This window comes from Salvia miltiorrhiza, chromosome 7 (assembly GCF_028751815.1).
Source record: "Salvia miltiorrhiza cultivar Shanhuang (shh) chromosome 7, IMPLAD_Smil_shh, whole genome shotgun sequence".
In the NCBI taxonomy this organism is placed as follows: Eukaryota; Viridiplantae; Streptophyta; class Magnoliopsida; order Lamiales; family Lamiaceae; genus Salvia; species Salvia miltiorrhiza.
In genome coordinates, this window is record NC_080393.1 from 33,297,309 (window position 1) to 33,318,036 (window position 20,728).

General features: G+C 40.0%; 1 protein-coding gene across 1 annotated transcript; it reads right to left on the bottom strand.

Annotated features, from left to right (window-relative positions):
- Positions 1–723: 723 nt before the first annotated feature.
- LOC130994115 (uncharacterized) lies at positions 724–1,743 on the bottom strand. The gene has a single exon (XM_057919150.1). The coding sequence runs from the start codon at positions 1,741–1,743 to the stop codon at positions 724–726; it is 1,020 nt and encodes a 339-aa protein (XP_057775133.1).
- Between the last annotated feature and the right edge of the window lie 18,985 nt (positions 1,744–20,728).

Consider the following 20,728-nt stretch of genomic DNA (forward strand, 5'->3'; position numbering starts at 1 on the left):
CACCCCCTGCGAGTCAGCGGCGATCTGCCTCACGTCACAGTGAGAGAGAGGCATCTATGAGGAGATCAGCCTCACATCATGGTGAGAGGCAGACATCTTTGAGGCGATCCGCCTCACGTTACAGTGATCGCCCAGGGCCATCGGCTGGACACCATAGTCCAGAGACCCCTGCGCCTAAGGCGGGGGATGTAGATGATGATCTGAATGTTTCCTGGACTTCGTCAGAGGATGAGGCGGGTGCTAGAGAGAGGCCTCAATTGGTTATTGACCCGGCCTTGCCGTATGGTAAGGGGCTGCTGAAGGCGAAGAAGCGGGGCTTCAAGGCGTTTATGAGATCGCCGTCGGGTACTTATGTCACAGTGATGGAGACGGGTTGGGTGATGTCCCAGGAGCTATTCCACAAGATTATGAATCCTCGCGAGGAGTTGGACGGGGAGGTATAATAATTTGATTTTACTGTGTTTCTTAAGATTTGCATTGTACATAATTAATCATGAATTTTTTAAGCATATATTAGACCTCTGGAATCTGAAGGCTCTCCGACGGCTCCGTCAAAATCAGCAGTGGATAGATCGGGGGCATACGAGGCTCGTTGCAGGCGTGACACGGGCTAGAACGCCGATAGCTTTTTTGGATTTTTATGTAAGTTTTTGATAGAATAATTTCTGTTTATGTATATACAACTACCTATAAATTAATCATGAATCTGTGTTTGGAGAGAGTTCAGGTCGTTGCATCCGAATGAGCCAGATTGGGACAACATTCGGGGTCGACACGGATACGAGGAGTGGGTGGTGCCCGACAAGCTGATCGCCGTGTGCGCGCGTTGACTTTTAGTAATTGAAGCGCAGAAAAATTCCTTTGAAAATCGTCTGATCGATAGGAATATGCCGCTGCTTTGAAGACTGCAGCTACATGCTGCCCATAATGCGCGAGATTCTTCTGGATATGGTAATAACACAACCCGTGAGGGACGTTCGGGTAGACACACTCCACAGCATTTCTGATGCTCTTGTGCTGATCAGACACAATCAAGAGATCATCCGGCTGACCAAAGCAAGTCCGCAGTCGGTGGAAGAACCAAGTCCAAGACTCGTCGTTCTCGATAGGACCAAGCCCAACTGCGAGAGGAAATATTGCTTCGTTCCCATCCTTTGTAACAGCGACGAACAAAATGCCGCCGTTCCTTCCCTTCAGATGGGTCCCGTCTACGACGATGACCGGCCTCAAGTAACCCTTCTCAAAGGCAGTCACGCTCTGTCCAAGTGCAACAAACATATGATGGAACTTGCCATCATCCTTCATCTCAAGGTTGTATAATGTGCCGGGATTACTCATTCTCAGCATATACAAATACGATGGGAGCATCTGATACGAGTTCCCAAAATCACCATACGTCATCTCAATCGCGATGTTTCTTGCACGGAGAGCGAAGCTGTAATTGATCTCAATACCGAATAAGCGCTGCATCTCTGACATCATCTCCTTCGGCTTCAAAACGACCCCCTCGCCTACCAATTTCCGTGTAAAATATCTTCCAACAACCCTCGCCGGAATCTGTCTCGGGGCAGTGCGATTCAAATCCGTGTGGCAGGTATGATCCATCACCACCTTGATCACTCTCCAGATCGATGCACTCTGAACGGCTCGCAGCATGAACGGACAACCGTTGCCATGCTTGCAAACAAACCACAAACGGGTCGTATTGGAACGATGCATGGCGTACTCCACGTGATTCTCCATATGGTACAGGCCAACAGCGATTGCCAAATCATCCTTCGACCGGAATAGAGCCCCCACTGATAATATCCCGCTCTCCAATACGTTAGAATCCTCCCAACCTAATGCCGGCGCATCGTCAAAATCGAGGACTGGAATCCCCCAGTCACGTGCCTCAAGCTGCTGAACTCCAACACGAGGCTCGACATCGGGCTGATCGTCCGATGTGAAATTCTGAGGCCCTGTCTGTCTCCACGCTTCCTGTTCAGTCGACACTAAATCCAATATCTCTCTGCATCGTATCGCCTCTTCTTCCTCATCCGAAGACTCGGACTCGTCTTCCTCCTCCTGCGACGATGAATCGTCCCTACTATCATCGTGTGTAGGGATACTTCTTCCAATGTCCGTCTCAATAGGAAACATAGTAGACCGATGTCCCTCATAATATACCCGCTCTTGAGTCTGAGGAACCGGAGCCGCAGATTGTTTGCCCTTCTCGATCACGTAAACAACGGGATATTTCTTATGCTCGGAAATCAGCCGGTTCAAATCCGAATCAGTCTTCAAAGCCACTTTTATTTTTCGCCCTTCGTCCGTTGTCGATGTGTAGAAAAGCATATAAGTGGATCGACCATCCTCGTTTAATTGATCGTGCACCTCTTGCATCAACTTCGCATGACAAAGGTCTTCCTTAGACATGTACACGACAACCTCATCGCCTCCTTCATACTCGGTTAATTTCCACTGACCACTGTGCCGTATAACGATTGCTTGAAACGACATCTGCTTCAAAACGACAAAAATACAACATTTAAATACACAAACAGGAAACCGTGTACCCCAATACATCAACTGAATATACAAACATGCTAAAAATAACATCAAAATCATATTCAACCCAACCGTGTACACAACCGTGTACACGGAAACCCTAACCGTGTACAGCAGAACACTAAGGGTTCAAAAATAAGGTAATTTGCGTACAAAGTGTTTTTTTATGCCGTTTTTTAGTCCAAAACATGTAATAAGTCATATATATAACATAATTATTGAAATAAACAACAAAAAATCACTAAAACTCAAACCGTGTACAACCGTGTACTCTAGAACACCAACCGTGTACAGTCGAAATTTAAAAAAAAAAATATGTATTTCACATACCTTATGTAATACAAGCCTTTAGATGATTTTTTTTTGAATTTTTGAGCAACCGTGTATGAGTCGTGTATGTGTATTGAGAGGATTTTCTTCTTCTTTCTTGTTCAAATGTCTGATGAATGAACATTTGGTTGGTATCCTTCATTAACTACCCACAGCAACCGTGTACGGAGCATTTAATTTCGTGAATTTAAGGTTGTTTCCTTAACAAGTGTTTGAGTTGGTGTAAATGCACCCAACAACCATAATATCACATAAAATCACGCCATAAACGTGAATAGAGAGAGAATCAGATTTTGCTTATTTTTAAATCAGAGAGAGAGAGAGAGAATTGCATTTTTATTTGTTTGCTTATTTAATCTAGTTTATACTAGCTTTATTGTCGATTTGTAAGTAGGTTGATTAATTCGTTATAATATATATTGAGTTTGATGATATGATATATATCTTGTATCTTTAATTTTAACGTGAATAGAGAGAGAGAATCAGATTTTGGTTTTATTTGGTTATTTTTAAAACAAAAATAAGTAATATGTCACTATCATTCACTTTATTGACTTGTACTTATGTACTTTAGGTCAAATGTGCTACAAAACTTATTTATTTATGGGGTGTGATACAAAACTTATTTATTTTTATCAAAAATACTACTACTATGTATTGTCACTTCAGATAATATATCACTTTTAGTACTGCTATGTTGTTTTGACAGTACGAAAACCCATCAAATTTATCCAAGTCAAGTGTTCACTAGTATTTGGGCTCGTCTTTTCTTACATGTTAGACATGAGACCAACTAATGAGATATGATAGCCATACATATATTATTATATATGTTAAGTTGACGAACTAATATAAAACTATATGGATCGGAGCTAATGATAAGATGATGATTAGGTTTGCCAACTGTTTAGGTTGTACTATTTTTTAATTCTTGGGCACCACTCCGTTTGATTTCTTTTAACTTAAGATGGTTACTTGTCATTAGCTGAGACTAATATAAGTCGTTATGATGTTTATGTAGATATGAGGCTTCCAAACTATTAAAATAATAATACAACTGGGAGCTGAGCTGGAAGTAATTAATTATTTATAATTATTGAATGTCACCGTCATATTTACGATTAATATTTTAGATGAGAGCGAGAAAGCTCGTTTGATTGAAACATCTAATCTAATAATAAGAATAAAACAGAACAACTCATGATTCTCATGAATGAATGAGATTCATAATTGATTTATGTAGGAAATTGGTTATTAAATTGAATAATATTTGACTAATTTTTAAGTATCGAAAATATTTAATTTAGCGAAATTAAATGGTACATGATCGATTTACATTTTGAGTAGATGATTGTAGTATATTTACTTACTCAAAATCAATTTCCATTGAGTGAGAAATAATTACTTAAAGGATAAATCCCTACGGATCAAATTGATCCGGATCAGTAGGGGTACAAAAGTCATATTTTTTTTACTAAAAATATGTTGTACCTTAAATGTCCCTTATTAAAGTTTATTATTTTAAAATACTAAATTTAATATATTATGAATATAAATTCAATGTCTTTTCATTTTTCTAGGCCATAAATTAAATACATGAACATAAAATTAAATGTTTCATCTCCTTAAATCTATGCAATTAAGTGAATTCATTGAACTTAGTAAACCTCTTATATTTCGTTTAATTATTTCATAATTATATATATAAAAAAAAATCGCCACTTTCACAATGTCTCACTTTATAACTTAGGTGACTCCTTGTTTTAGTGTTGAGGATTGTTTTTAAGAATAAAATCATAGGAATTTTGATACTTATCATTAGGTGTGAAATGTGAAGATTAACGAGCTAATCATCAGGCATAATTGTAATATTATTTTATAAGATTTTTTTTATTTAAACACCCCAGTCACTATAAAACATATTTCAATTTAAAAATCAACATACTTATATATTATTATCATGATATCCGTTAATTTTTCAATTTGGATTATGTATATATGTACATGTATATCACATACTTAATAAAATTTGAATATTTTCTATAAGTAAAACTTTTTTAATATGAGAAAAAATTTGTGTGAGATTGAGCCTATTGTAGTCTCCAAAGAAATTATGAATAATTACGAAGAATTTGAGTATATATAGGGAGAAGATCTGTAGAGAACTGCAAATTAAGTAGAGAACGGAGAACAAATATAAAGTTACGAATAAGTCTATAATTTCGATGAATAAATCAATGTATCTTATGAATAAGTTTTGGCTTGGGTTCGAATCATGACAGAGCGAGATTATATATTTTTTCTGTATTTTTACTGAATACACATATTCATTAGTTATGCGATATATTCGTTACATTAAAAGATTTATTCATTGTTCTTCGTTCTCTACTTATTTTTATATATATATATATATATATATATAGGGGAGGGCTATTCAGAAAACTCCTCTTAAACTATAAACTATAAACTAATTAAAATGTATGAATTATATGTAGAACACCCATGAATCCGCTGTGTAAATGTATGAATTACGAAAATTAATTTTTTTGCTACCTATGGGATTCGAACTCAGGACCATGAATTATTCCAACAAGGTGATGAATTAACCGTAGATCTTGATGATCTAAGGGCTGAAAATGATTCCTATTTTATAGTCTAACTTTGATTTTTATTTTAGCCTTCCCCTATATATATATATATATATATATATATATATATATATATAGGGGAGGGCTACAGTAAAAACACTTCTTAAAATATAAATATAAACGTTTTTTAATGTACGAATTTTATCCAACAGGGTTACGAATTCATCCAACATGGTTACGAATTGTGAAAAAATAAATTTTTGCTACCTTTGGGATTCGAACCCAGGACCACGAATTCATCCAAAAAGGTTACGAATCAACCGTAGATCTTGATGATCTAAGGGCTGAAAATCATTTATATTTTATACACTTAAGAGTGTTTTTATTCTAGCCCTCCCCTATATATATATATATATATATATATATATATATATATATATATATATATAGTTGATGATGCATGAAATCAACCCTTAACTAATAAGCAATAGACGAGGCAGGATTTACGTGGTTCGGTCATTAAGACCTACATCCACGGGTGATCTTCGAGTGTTTTTACTATACTTTGAGAGTGATCTTCGGTCATTAAGACCTACACTCTCAAAGTATAGTAAAAACACTCGAAGATCACCCGTGGATAGTCTTAATGACCGAACTACGTAAATCATGCCTCGTCTATTGCTTATTAGTTAAGGGTTGATTTCATGCTTCATCAACTGGCGCCGTCTATGGGAAATCTGGGCTAAGGCGTGAGTTGGGGATATTTTCTGGGCACTGTTCTTCATAATTTCAACGAATATGCATGTTTTAGCGAGAATCTAGGCAAAAGGTTGGGTTTCAGACTAGATCTTTGAGTGTGCTTCCGCATCTGATCGTTCCAATCGTGTTATGTGATTCTTCTAGTTAATGTGTGAGATTTACATGATTTTGAGTGTGTTTCTATGCGATCTCTTATGTCCTAGTGTTCTTCATCTGGAGATTTTATTTTGATTTCAGGGAACCTGACCGATTTCCGACTGCTCTGCATGAAGAAATGATAGTTAAGGTGGCACATATCAGGCGATTGGGAAGAATCCACATGATTTTTGAAGTATTATTGGGACCTGTGCGATTTTGAATTTTTCTTGGGATCTGTGCGATTATGAATCTTGTTCTAATCATGGGAACAATTATATCCTGTTCTGCTTCAATAGTGTATATTCCCGACGTGAAATCCGAGGAAGGTAATATTTATGCATTTTCTTTCAATAGATTATTCTTTTTACTACAGTTAGTGCTAATTTTTGCTTCTGTTTTGTGGGATATTTTCTGGCAAGTCATCTTCTCTTGGTTGAGATCATTTTTTTTGCCTATCTAAACCCGACGGGAACATTATTTGCTCTTCTGGGTTTATTTCCCAGAGGGGTGGGATACTCATCATTAGAAGGAGATTTCCCTGAGTTTCTTTCGCTTAAAAAAGTCCGTACATTTGATCCGAAATTACATTATGGGCCGAAGTTTGTGGGTTTTACTAGAGCTCTGGTCGAACATTTCCAGCTCTGACCGGGATGCTCCAGATGAACATTTCCAGCTCTAACCAGGATGCTCTGGACGTATATTTTCCAGCTCTGACCGGGATGCTCTGGATGTATATTTTCCAGCTCTGACCGGGCTGTTCCAGATCAAAATTTCCAGCTCTGACCGGGCTGGTCCAGATCAAATTTCCAGCTCTGACCAGACTGCTCTGGATGAATATTTCCAGCTTTGACCAGGATGCTCTGGACGGATATTTTTCAGCTCTGACCGGGCTGCTCTGAACGGATATTTTTCAGCTCTGACTGGGATGCTCTGGACAAATATTTTTCATCTCTGATCGGAATGCTCTGAACGAGTATTTTTCAGCTCTGACCGGGCTGCTCTGAAAGGGTATTTTTCAGCTCTGATCGGGCTGCTCTGGACGGATATTTTTGAGCTCTGATCGGAATGCTCTGAACGGGTATTTTTCAGCTCTGATCGGGCTGCTCTGAAAGGGTATTTTTCAGCTCTGATCGGGATGCTCTGGGCGAATATTTTCAGCTCTGCATGTGACATTTTGCTACAACAAGACAGACCAGATAACTTGTCTTCTAATTTGATTCTCAATAATTGGTTTATAGCCCTGTTAAGAGGGGCTCTCATGTTTTACTAACATTGGTACTTGAGGATTCTTACAGCACAGGATAAACATATTTCGGGAAAACACTTGAACAAATATGGTAATCACCATAACACGAAAAGCTAATCCACTAACAAGTGGTGACTCAGGTACTTCGCAGAATGAAAACTTGTCGTTACATGATCTTAGTTATTTCATCGAAGCATGATTGGAATTTGGAAAATGTTACACATTAGCTTTTGGGCATAAGAATGACGTATATTATCTATGCTAGGATTTATGCAATAATAATTATGTCTTGGAAGTTGCACAACTTCTGCATATGTGCCTAGACTTGAAATATAAATTGACTAAGTACATGAAGCTGCATACCTTCTGCATATGTGCTAGGGCTTGAAACATAATTTGAACAACATACTTTGTGACCATAGTCATAACACCGCTGTCAATAGCATCATCACAAGTAAGGACACCAAGCACAAGTATACACATAACATGTTTAGTTGAATCATGCACATGTTACTAAGGGGGGGAGTGGAGTATATACCATACCATATGTATTTTCTCGAAGAACTTAGCAGGATATTTGAGCCTTAACGGCAACTCAGCCGCGTAGCAGATATTAAAACCTTAAATGGTAACTTAGCCATGATCTGAAACTATAAGCTTCGGAATTTATCTAAGCTTTCTCAGCGCAGTCAGGGTAGGTTATCTCAGCCTGCACAGCTATCTCAATTATTTCAGTTATCTCAGCCTGCGCAGCTGTCTCAGTTATTTCAGTTATCTTGGCTGGTGGAACTATCTCAGTTATCTCAGTACAATCAGTGCTTAAATTATCAGCGTAACTATCTCAGTCATCTCAGCCTATGCAGTCATCTTCGTCTAAGTCATCTGCAACGCAGATTGCATAAACTGTCTCTGCACTGTCAATGCGATTATCTCAACACAATAAGTGCGATTATCTGAGCGCAACCAGTGCGATTATATCAGCGCAGCCAGTGCGGCTGTCTCAGCACAGTCAGTGCGACTATTTCAGCGCAGACAGTGCGATTGTCTCGTCTAAGCTACCACAGATTACCTAAGTCATCTGCGGCGCAGATCGTCTAAGTTATCAAAACTAAGACATTAATTGCAAAATCTAGCCCTTATGGCTTCGCAGGCATTAATTGCAAAATCTAGCCCTTGTAGCTTCGCAGGCATTAATTGCAAAATCTAGCCCTTGTGGCTTCGCAAGCATTAATTGCAAAATCTAGCCCTTGTGGCTTCGCAGGCATTAATTGCTAAATCTAGCCTTTTGTGGCTTCGCAGGCATTAATTGCAAAACTTAGGCCTTCATGGTAGCGCAAACCTCCATGTCTACGCTCCGCGCAGAAATGTCGTAAGCCGCGAAAGTTAGATAGGGGATGAGTCTTAAGTGGCAACTCAGCCGCTCTGTGGATATTTAAGCCTTAAGTTTATCATCATTAATGATATTCAAAGAATCAAAAGGAAAAACTACTATCTCTTTTATCTTAGTTCATTTGCAGCGCTGAAATACTTTATCACCATTGTTTTGTAAAGATTGACAATTTTTATATAATAAGTTGCAGGGAATTATATATGCTTAGTTGACTTGGGAGAACATCACAGCGCTGACTCTACACGACGCAACATTGGTTGAACATAAAAATGACACAGTTCAACCAGACTAGGGGGAGTAGCTGATGAGGACTGTAATACTCATCAGCGCTGTGCTTAGCAATACCAGAGACAACTCTGCCAGAGCCCGCCTCACCAGAGACAACCTTATCAGAGCCCGCTCCACCAGAGCCAACCCGCAGAGCCAGAGCTGGCCTTGCCATAGCGCAGAGCTGGCCTTGCCATAGCGCAGAGCTACCGCCCTGCTAGAACCAGAGCTGACTTACCAGAGCGCAGAGCTACCGCCCTCCTAGAACCAGAGCTGACTTACCAGAGAGCAGAGCTACTGCCCTGCTAGAACCAGAGCTGACTTACCAGAGCGCAGAGCTATCGCCCTGCTAGAACCAGAGCTAACTTACCATAGTGCAGAGCTACCACCTTGCTAGAACTAGAGCTGGTCTGCCAGAGCGCAGAGCTGCCCGCCTCTGCCGAGAGCTAGCTTCACCACCAAGTTGGGCTTCACGGGCTTTAGGGCTAGGCCCAATTAGTTATCTATAAATAGAAGGTTTAGCATTAGAGAGGATCAATTCATTCGAGCAACATACTTGTAATATGTAAACACTTTCAAAGTATAGTAAAAACACTCGAAGATCACCCGTGGATGTAGGTCTTAATGACCGAACCACGTAAATCCTGCCTCGTCTATTGCTTATTAGTTAAGGGTTTATTTCATGCATCATCAATAGGAGAGGGCTAAAATAAAAACACTTCTTAAAATATAAAATATAAACAATTTTCAGCCTTTAGATCATCAAGATTTACGGTTGATTCGTAACCCTGTTGGATGAATTCGTGGTTCTGAGTTCGAATCCCAAAGGTAGCAAAAATTTATTTTTCACAATTCGTAACCCTGTTGGATGAATTCATACATGTTCTACATAAAATTTGTATATTGAAAAACGTTGTTATTTTTATTTTAAGAAGTGTTTACGGTAGCCCTTCCCTATATATATATACACACCTAGACGATGTACACAAGGTTCGACTAAGAATCAAGGCAAGTTCTAGCATTACCCTAGTCAAGATGTCAATTTTCACACAAGAAAGAAAAAGCTGTTATGGGCATAAGACAACATATATCAAAGCTCAAAACCTCACACGGTATGCTCACAACCCTATCCATCTTTCTCAACTACTTACGGCATGCATTGAAATTCAAATCTCAGACTATTTGCACAACAAACTCATAATATAATCATGCTTATTTGATTGCAAATCAAAAGGCTAACCACAGGACAAAGAAATAACGCTCGGCCCACCCCACACACACACTTTGCCTTGGACAAAGTGGGTGTGTAGAGGGGGTCAAAAAACAGACTCAAAACGAAAACTAAAAAAGAAACTAAGACCTAGGGAGGGTTATGCCCAGAACAGAGTTCAGGTGGGCACCTGAATCCAGTGCTTGCAAAGTAGGCAAAGAGTGCTTTTCTGGTCTCCATCATCATGACTTCTGTTATGCCTATACGGGCGTCATTACTTGCTCTCAAAGGGGCAGGGTTCTCTGACTTTTCCTTGTTCTTACTTGCTGGGGCAGATGGCTGAAAGATTGCTGTGGGCGTAACCTCTTTAGGGGTGGTGAATCTAACTCTCTTGCCCTTGATGTGCACATCCTTCAGGAGAACCATGCTGAAACACAAACAAAACACATAAAAAATAGGTATTCCTCCCCACTCACACACTTTGCCTTAGGCAAAGGGTGTTAGAAGGAGGAATACCAACAACAAACGAAAATAAAAAAGGGTGACCCTTCCCACACACACACACTTTGCTTTGGGCAAAGTGGATGAGTAGAGGAGGTCGAAGAACAGACACTACGAAAATAAAAACAAAAATAGAAAGGATCGGCCAAAGCTTTGGATGCCCTCACCATGTGTTTTGCTTTGGGCAAAACAAAGGTGAGGGCAAAGGGTTACCCCTCCCTTGACCATGGCCAAACAAGACAAAACAGAAACAAGAAAGAAGGTAGAGACGAAACAGACTCAAAACAAAATAAAATAAAAACAAAACCATAGGAGGGTTATGCTCAAGAGGAGGTTTCAAGGGTCTCTTCATTACCACATCTTTCACGGTTGGATTGAGCTTTCGTTGTGGGTCACGAACTGGAACGTCATCCTCCTCCATGAGAATATGATGCATGCACACAGTCTGGCTTATGCCCTTGATGTCCGCTAGGGTCCAACCGATTGTCTCCTCATATGTGCTCAAAATCTCTCGGACTTGCTCCTCCTCTGTTGGGCTTAACTTCGAACTGACGCTCAAGGGCATAGTCTCATTCTCGCCCAGATAGATGTACTTTAGGTGCTTGGGCAAATTCTTCAATCCGAGCTTGGGTGCTCTCTCGGGTGACGACACCAACTTGTCCTCTGGTCCGATGGTGGAAATATTAAGGGCTTCTGTGTATCCCTCTTCCTCCTTTAGGGTATCCATCATTCCAGCAGCTTCCTCCATATCCTCGTCTTGGGCATAGTCCTCTGTCAGGCTTTCTTGGATCATAACATCCATTTGGTCGAGAAGTGCTTTCTGGGGCAAGATATCTTCCCCACTCATCAGCATCACATCATTCACCTCCTTAACCTCCACCTGGGCAGGAAGCTTGCCCTGCTTCTTTTCCATCTGAGCGATCGTTTGGGCAAGATGGGATAATTGGGCATTGATATTTTGCATTTCTCCTCGAGTTTCCATCTTGAATTTCTCAAGCTCTTGCTGTGCCTTCATGTTTTCTTGTGCCATCGTGTGCACAAGTTCTGCCAAGGAAGGCCCTCTTGCCTGTGAAGGCTGTTGTGGGTACTGCTGTCTGTAGGGCTCAAAAGGCTTCTGGCCATATCCTCCATTGTTGCTTCCCAGTTGTCCCAAAACATTTACTTCTTCTTCATCCTCAAAGAGTTGAGGGCATTCATCCGTTGCATGGGTGTATGCCATACAAAGTTGGCATGCTTTCACCGGCTTCTTGATCAAAGGAATCTGGTTGCTCATGAACTTCTCCAAGGCACTGCACAGCTTGTCAATCTTATCGTCTTGGGCAGACGATGGTTCTGGTGGTGGCATTCTCTCTATTGTGCCTTCTTCATCCCTTGACTCCTCCGCCATATTAGCTATAAGTTTGAATGCCTCTGCTGTCGATTTGTTCAAAATGGATCCTCCACATGCAGCATGCAGCCATTGCCTTTCTTGCCTTCGAAGTCCTCCCACAAAGTATCGAACAAGATCGTGGGCTGGTATTTGATGTTGTGGGCATTTGGCTAGCATTTGTTTGAATCTTCCCCAGTAGTCATATAAGATCTCTCCATTCCCCATCTTGATGTTGCTTATTCTGGTCCTTAGGCTCTGGATCCGGCTAACTGGGAAGTACCTTTTGTAAAAAATCTGCTGCAACTGCTGCCAGGTCGTAATGCTATTTTCGGGCAAAACGTACAACCACTCCCTCGCTCCCTCTTGAAGAGAGAACAAAAAAGTAAGGAGTCAGATGTACTCAGTAAGGGCAGGAGATACGGTGCGGATAGTTCCACAAGCCATCTCGAAATCTTGCAAGTGCCGCATAGGGTCCTCTACGAGCATATCACTGTATTTGGGCAATATCTGGATCAGGGTGTGCTTCAACTCCCAATTCCCAGTGATATTGGGCAACACTATGCCCGTAGGTCGGAGGTTCAGATTGTTTGGGAACGTCATATCCCGAAGGGTCTTATCAGCTGGATTGCCTTCTCCGACCATATCTCCCTCTTGGTTCCTGTTCAGCTGTGTCTCTTGCTCTGCCCGACGTCGTTCTCCATTATTTCGGTGTGCGGTCCTTTCAATCTCGGGATCAAACAATAATAGCTCCTTGTGACATGCACTCCTAGTACAACGCATACACAAACGTTAAGGCAAAACTCACACAAAATTTCGCAAAAGAAATTACTAGCGCACTCAGTTCCCCGGAAACGGCGCCAATTTGACGAAGCTGTCGTTTGAGCTTCGCGCAAATAAAATATCTTGTTCATAGCTCCACAACTAGACTAGCTAGTGGTAAGTCCATAGTCGAATCCACATGGAACTGAGCAGTAACTCCTCCTGCAAGGGTGTCACTAAAAAGGGTTTGTATTCTGACGGGTTCTGACCACAACGTGCTTATGGGCAGAACAGGATTTTCAACTAAAACTGAAATAACAAAGGTAAATGAATCAAATAACAAAACAATCCTGACTTGGGTTCGAATCACTAAACATGAACTAGGCACTCGATTATTGGTGCAAAGATAAATTACTATATTCGCATACTAGTGGTTATAGGCATAAGAATTGTTGCGCCCCTATTGTCACTCGTCACGCACGCAAAAACCCCTTGCTCAATCTATCCTTTCAGTTTATGATCCCTAGAAGGTTCAGCTAATGAAAATCAACTACCCCGGCAACATCCACGCTCTCTGCGATGGCCTATCGCTAGTTGTGCTTTGCCCAGAATGCTTTAAGATTTAGGTAGACCCACTTGACTCTTACGCAGATATTTCACCGCAGTCACGGCTCCAACACTCGTTGTACTATTTTGGAGGTCGATGGTGTTTCACCTTTTGCCCAAAGTTTACTTGTGGCCAAAACACCCTAGTTAACTAGTGATCAATTAATTAACCAAGTTGTTACAACCTTATTGGAATCAAACCTAGTGTATCGGGAATATGCTCATACAGTTGTTATGCCCAAATTAGACCTCTCAAGTTAAATGTTCATGCTTAGATCATCTTGCCCAAATCAGAATATAAAACTAACCAGACATAAAATAAATAACAAAGGCAAAAGACATAAAGGAAAACATAAAGTAAAAACTGAAATAGAAATTTACTTAAGGCAAAGGGTACTTACGGCCAAAAGTGCCGCAGAAAACATGAACAGAAAACTAAACTACTATGCCCATAAGGGGCGACTACTCCTACCTAACTATGGAAAGTAAAACTACAGCAGTGGTCTCTCAAAATTCGTCCTCCCCTCTCTGCTCTACACTCTGAATGGTTCACAGCTATGTGATATTTATAGGCATAAGTTAGGGCTACGCAGGCTGGGCCCAAAAAGAGTGGGCTGGAATTAGGGCTCCTTCTGCCAGAGATTGCATCATGATCTGGAGGCTAATTCTTTCCTTATTCAAACCTCAAGGGATAAGGTTTTTGGATTTCTTTCCTTATCTACATCTTCTGCACTCTTCTTCTCTGCCCCGTCTGTACCTTCTGCCCACGATCATCTTCTGGTGCAACTGGGTCCCGAACGGTACTTATGGGTAAAGGGTCGGTTTTGCCTTGAGCAACTCCAAACTTTATCTAAGCTTTTGTAACCTGCTGCTCCAAGCTCCAATCGGTTTTGTATTTGTGCTCACACTTCTTCCCCGAACCGAAGTCGCATTATGCCCAGAACCTTCTTCTGATGCAACTGGATCCCGCGCGGTACTTATGGGGAAAAGGGTCGGTTTGCCCAACATCCTGCTTCTCAGACTTTTGGTCTTCAAAACAAGCTTTTGAGTGTCCCGAACTCCTCTGCTTCAAACTCATGCCTTTTTTGCGGAATGCAGCAGCATTATGCCTTAAAAGCACGTTCTGCCCAAAGAATGAGCCTGCCCTGGAACTACGCCCTCCCAGGCGACTGACTCTAGCAAAACAAAGGAAAAAGACTCTATCTAGACCTAAAACAGACATGAAAAACGAGCACAAACATGGGCTCATCAAATGTGAACTTCAACTGATATATAATTCACATGTTCGATGTTTAAATACTAATTTTCTGTATGTTTGACTATGATAGACAAAAATCGTAAACGAAGTTCATTGGAGGGCAGGGCACCTTTTGCTTATCTTCGTTACCCTTTTGTGTCATGTGCGTGTGTGTGGGTGGGGTGGTGTGGGGTAGAGTGGGTGTTAGGTTGTGGAAATGAGCAGACAACCATCATGTGATGCTGGGAAACTCTTGCTTTGCACTTTTAGCCTTTAGTATCTACATTTGATATTGTTCCTGGCTAAATATTCTCAAAACTTCAGATGATATTTTGTCTGAACATATTGCAGAGTGGTAGCCTTGGCCTTGGCCTTTACTTACTCTGGCTTATCATGCATCTGATTGTGAGCGCACGGTACTTTGCCGTGGATTTGATGAACTCACTTGAGAGCTACCTTATCTCCAGTGGTTTCCTGAAGCAGTATAAAGATCTTGACATCAGTAAAGTTAAGTACATGGTTGTTGTTCTGGACAGTGAAGAAGCTCGTGACACTCGGAATGTTCTTGAGCTACTGCGGTGGCTGGCGGCTATGGGTTTGAGAAATGTATGCCTCTATGATCATTTTTTTTTTCCGAGATATGATAGTAATTATATACACATATATAGAATGCAATATATGTATATATCCACTCCATGCGTACAGGTTGAATTCTTTCCTAAAATTTATGGAATCAAAAGAGTCGATATTTTCCAATGCAGAATTTTAGTCGGCTACAATATTAAAAAAAGATATTGATGTATCAAACAAAAATCTACCATTTTTTTAGGTACAAAACTTAATATTGGAAACTTTTTAGCCATAAAATCATCTATCATAAACTCTCATTCAAAGTGTAATAGATTTTTGAATATATTCGAACTTAATTTTGTCTCCTTATTATAGGGCAATATTTCACCCATTAATTTGCCGATCGAGGTAATCAGATTTCCTTTAATTTATTTATTTTTCGGGTTTGTGTGTGTGGATATTTAATGGCTAATTAAAGTTATAGTTAATGTGTCATTTATTTCTATCCTACTTCAATGTTTCTTGAACATATTTATATTAATTCATTATCATTTGGTTGTTCAATTACTTATTGCGATTAATTTTTTAGAATCAAGTGGGTCATTCATTTTATTTAATTCGTGATAATCATGAAGCATAATAATCTATGTCATCTTTCTCTTAATATGGTTAAAAGTTGACCATATAATTGTAATTAATTTTGATACCGTAAGTTTTATACAAAATCCAAAACAATGATACAAAGTCGTGGATTTATTGAGAAGAATTAATCATATGATTGTGATTAATTTTGACAGTGCAATTAAAAGGATAGAATAAAGGATTATTTTATTTATTTATTTTAATAGTACAAAGGATTAATTATTTTTTATTTTGTTGATGTATAGATCTTCTAAACTAATTTCCGCAGCGTCCCTACCTCTCAAGTCTTGGCGGATATCCGACGGGTAGCGGGTTGGCGGATACCCGACGGATGGCGGGTATCCACGGGTCGTGGGTATGGGTGGCAAATAGTAGTGTATAAGAAATTAAAATTTTCTCCAAAATTTGCTACAATTTCATGGTTATTTATTTGTTGGGTGGTTTATTGCATTTGTTGGGTGGTTGATTGCAGGATGTCAATGCTAAGAAGCAACAGAGCCCCTACCTCTCAACTCTCAAGCCTCGGCGGATATCCGACGGGTAGCGGGTGGTGGATTGTCACGACCGGTCCTAATTAAGGATAATTAAGCCGGGGAAACCGTGACTAATGGAGGGAGATTAGAAACGGGGTAGAAAGGGAATAATTAAACAAAGAAGAATCACATTTCATAATTTAACAAAAGGAATATTTATAATATAACAGAAGTTTAGTCGTATAGACTCAAATAACTAGTAAGTTCAGATATCTCTGACTTAGCCAAATAAACATAAAACTTCTGAGTACGCAGCGGAATATGATTCTGATTACATGTATGAAGACATGTAACCCTAGAGTTCATTAATACATAATAAGACAAAAGAATCCCGCTCGTCACTTCATCAACATCGGCAGCTGCTCAACCTGCACATTTAGAAATATATGCAGGGCTTGAGTACAAAAGTACTCAGTGGGCACGTATGCCTAAGTATAAAAATACATGCTTCAAAACTGTAAATTGTCATGCCATAATAAACAGTACAGCAAGGGAGTTTTTCGCTAAAAGGCCCAAGCTTACTAAATTCATTTGTGATTCTTAAAGTTCGACTGCAGTCTAAGTTCTGTAATCTATCATATCTGGAACTGTGTGCCGGAGAGGTGGCCACCTCTCACGGTCACTTGACCGGCCAACCCGCTAGATGACTCACGGTCACTGGTGTACACTAGCCCTGGCAGGATAGCTATCAACTGCTCAAGACCCGAATTCGATTACATGATTAAAGTCACATCAGATAGATATCATACTGAAATTTAAACATTTTATGGCAAGACAATATTTGAAATAATTTCAATTAATTTAATCATGAAATAACTTGCTTGAACGTAACATTTAAACTCATTTGATATATATATAAAAGTAATGCCCACCTGATAGAAACTTTTTTGTGATACAGTAGCTCCTTGACCGATTATTAATCTCGTGCTTGACCTTTATTACGAGAATATAATTAAGATACTGCTCGAGTAAAATCCTCAAATAATGAGAATACAGAATTAATGATGCATGATCCTTATGCATGAATTATTATTCTGAAATAATAATCAGGGAATTTCTATTGTTAATCCAAGCTATCGGATTTAAATAAAAGCTAAGTTTCATCTCATGAAACCGGATAATTAACTAAAATTAATCTATTCTCTTCAGGATGTTATAATCCACTGATTAAATAAATCCATCTTTATTGGTCGTTACTAAGAAATAACTAATTCGGCTTATTCGCTGAATAACCTCATAAATTAATCGGGCTTAATAAATAGGAATAAATAATGTTATAAGATTAAATAATTAAAAGGCTTAACATAAGGCAGCCTAATAATTAATTAAATAGAAGTGGGCTTGAATAATTAACATGAGAGGCCTAATTGAAATAACTTATCGGCTCAATTAATTAAATAAATCTTGGCCCAATAAATAATTTGATTAGCTGGGCTCAATTAAATAAATCAAACGAGGCCCAACGAAGATAATATAACAGCCCAATAAAATAGATGGGCTTCAATTTAAATAAATTCGGCCCAATGAAATAATTTAATAAAGGCCCATCTAAGTAAAATAAATAAGGCCCAACAAATAAATAAGGGCCCAAAAATAATTTAGCCCAAATCAATTAAAATCGGCCCATATAAATAAATCAGAGGCCCAATTACAATAATTAAAATCGGCCCAAGACTCGGCCCAAAATAAAGAAATAACACGGCCCAGATGATTTAATTCGGCCCAAAATAGGTGCCCAAAATAATTAAAAGCCCAAGTAAAATAAATGAAGAGGTCCAAAACTAAAAATTTTCGGCCCAACTGAAAAAAAAACAAGGCCCAATCATTTAAAAATTTGAGAGCCCAACTCTCTTTCTCTCCCAACAACTCTCGGTTCTCTCTCCCTATTTCCTCAAAATTCACGCACACACACATATAGACGCACATCTCTCTCTCTCTTGCTCAAGATCCAATCGAGCTCTCTCCCTCTCTCAATTCATGGCTGCCTCGTGAGCTCCACCGCCGCTCCTGCTGTGAATCCGACGATCGGCCGCCGTTCTCAGCTTCACGATCCTTTTCCTCTCTCAAAACTCGAACCAGACGCTGCCGTTTGGAGGGGCTGCTGCGTCTCCTGGTGTCGCCGCCGACTGCTGCTGATATGCCGGAGTCGCGGCCTGCTGGGGAGCGCCGTCGTCGGCCGCTGCTGTTGACAGCAAGGGTCCGGCAGCCGCCTCTCCCGGAGCCGCCGTCGCCGTGAGTCACAGAGAATTCACGCATCGCTGCCTTCTCTTTTCTTGATCTGTCCTCCACTGAGGAGCCCGCCGCTGCGGCTCCGAAATCCGGCGACCATCGTCGTCTCGCCCTCCATTCCGGGCCCAGAATCGTGCCCTAGATTTCTGGAAATCGCCGCTGCTGCTCCTTCGTTCGGTATCAGGCGAGCGGTCGTCGGCTGGGAGCGGCGCCGTCCAACTCCCGTCCTCAATTTCCTCTTCGACGTCGAGCCCTCTTTTCTCTCTCTGGATCGACGGGCAGCAGCTAAGCCGCCTGTTGCTGTTGTCATTCTCGGACTTCACTGTCGAAAGTCTGCTGTCTCCGTCGATTCTCCGAGCCCCGACGCCGCTGCACTCCAGAATCGGCGAGCACCGCCGTTGCTGCTGTGCGATTTCCGTCGAGTAGGGAAGAGTCCGCCGTTGCTGCTTTCTTCGAGAAGCTCGCGAATGGCCGTCCAGACGTCGTCTCTCAACTGGACTAAGCAGGGCAGTAGCTCTCTTTTCTAAAAGCTAAGTTCTCCATCTACTCTATTGTAAAGCTTGATTTTCCTTGTTGTGCTTAGTATGTTGAGTCCCTTAAGTTCTTACATACAAGTATAGTGATTGGTGTTCTGCCTTATAGAGTGTGAGATGTCTTTGTTCTATCCCCTGCTATTGTATTTTGATTCATGTTGCTACATGATGGGAGCTCTCATGGCTTTGGTTGTACAGTGGTAATATTTCAATGTATGAATCATACTACTTCCGTGAAATGCCATAATTCATGGGTTCGCATATGTGGTTTGCTATGAGCTCTATAGATATGAATACAACAGGAAAGTAACTGATGCTATTTCATATAGAGTATGTAACTTTGCTAAGTTTTTCAAGCTTATGGTCATCTATCATTTGAAACTGATATGATGCTGGTATGGATGTGGGTGCATTGAAGGAATGGAATAGTGTAAATACCTTGAATGTCTTGTTGAATGGCTGTTTCGTTGTTGGATTATATGCAGCAAAATGAACTGAAATAACCAAGTTGCTGTTCATAAATGTAGGTGGAATCCTGAGTGCATTAAAGAGAATTCAAAGAAGGCTTACCTCCTTGAAGTTTGGCAAGAAGAAGAGTACTTTACTCCCCTTGAAACTTGACGGACAGTGAATGAAGTAGGGAGTTTGTTGGCTGGGGTTGATACTAATAATTCATTGGTGAAGACTTGAGTGTAATGGTGGGGAAAAAGAAAGAAAAACATAATGATAGTGGTGTATAGAGGTTGGGGAACAAAGTTTAATGGAAAGAAAAAGAGAAGAAAAAGAAAGGAAAAAAAAATGTAGAGGAGAATTATTGATGTATTTTCTCTGACTCGGTGATTCTGTAACTGTAAAGTGAATCACGTGCTCATATTTGCTTGTACTGTTTATTTAAATAAATCCCGATTTCGACATGTGATATCTTACTAAAAACGATAAGTTATAAAATGAATCTAAATTAAATCCGTAGATTTAATTCGTTCATTGATCTGATATCTAAATTAAATCCGCAGATTTAATTAACTCACGAGTCTGAAATAATCCACAACTTGAGTAAGAATAAAATCTAATTCCATCTCGCTTAAATAAATAACGTGACTTTGCTAAGTCAGTTATAACTCTGAAATAATATCATTGACTGCTTTAACAATATAAATTCAGGATCATAAGCTGAATTCATATCAGAATAATATCCATTTTCATTCACTGATGAACAAAAATACACACTCATTACTGGATTTAAAATATATAAAAGAGCGGGTCACTACATG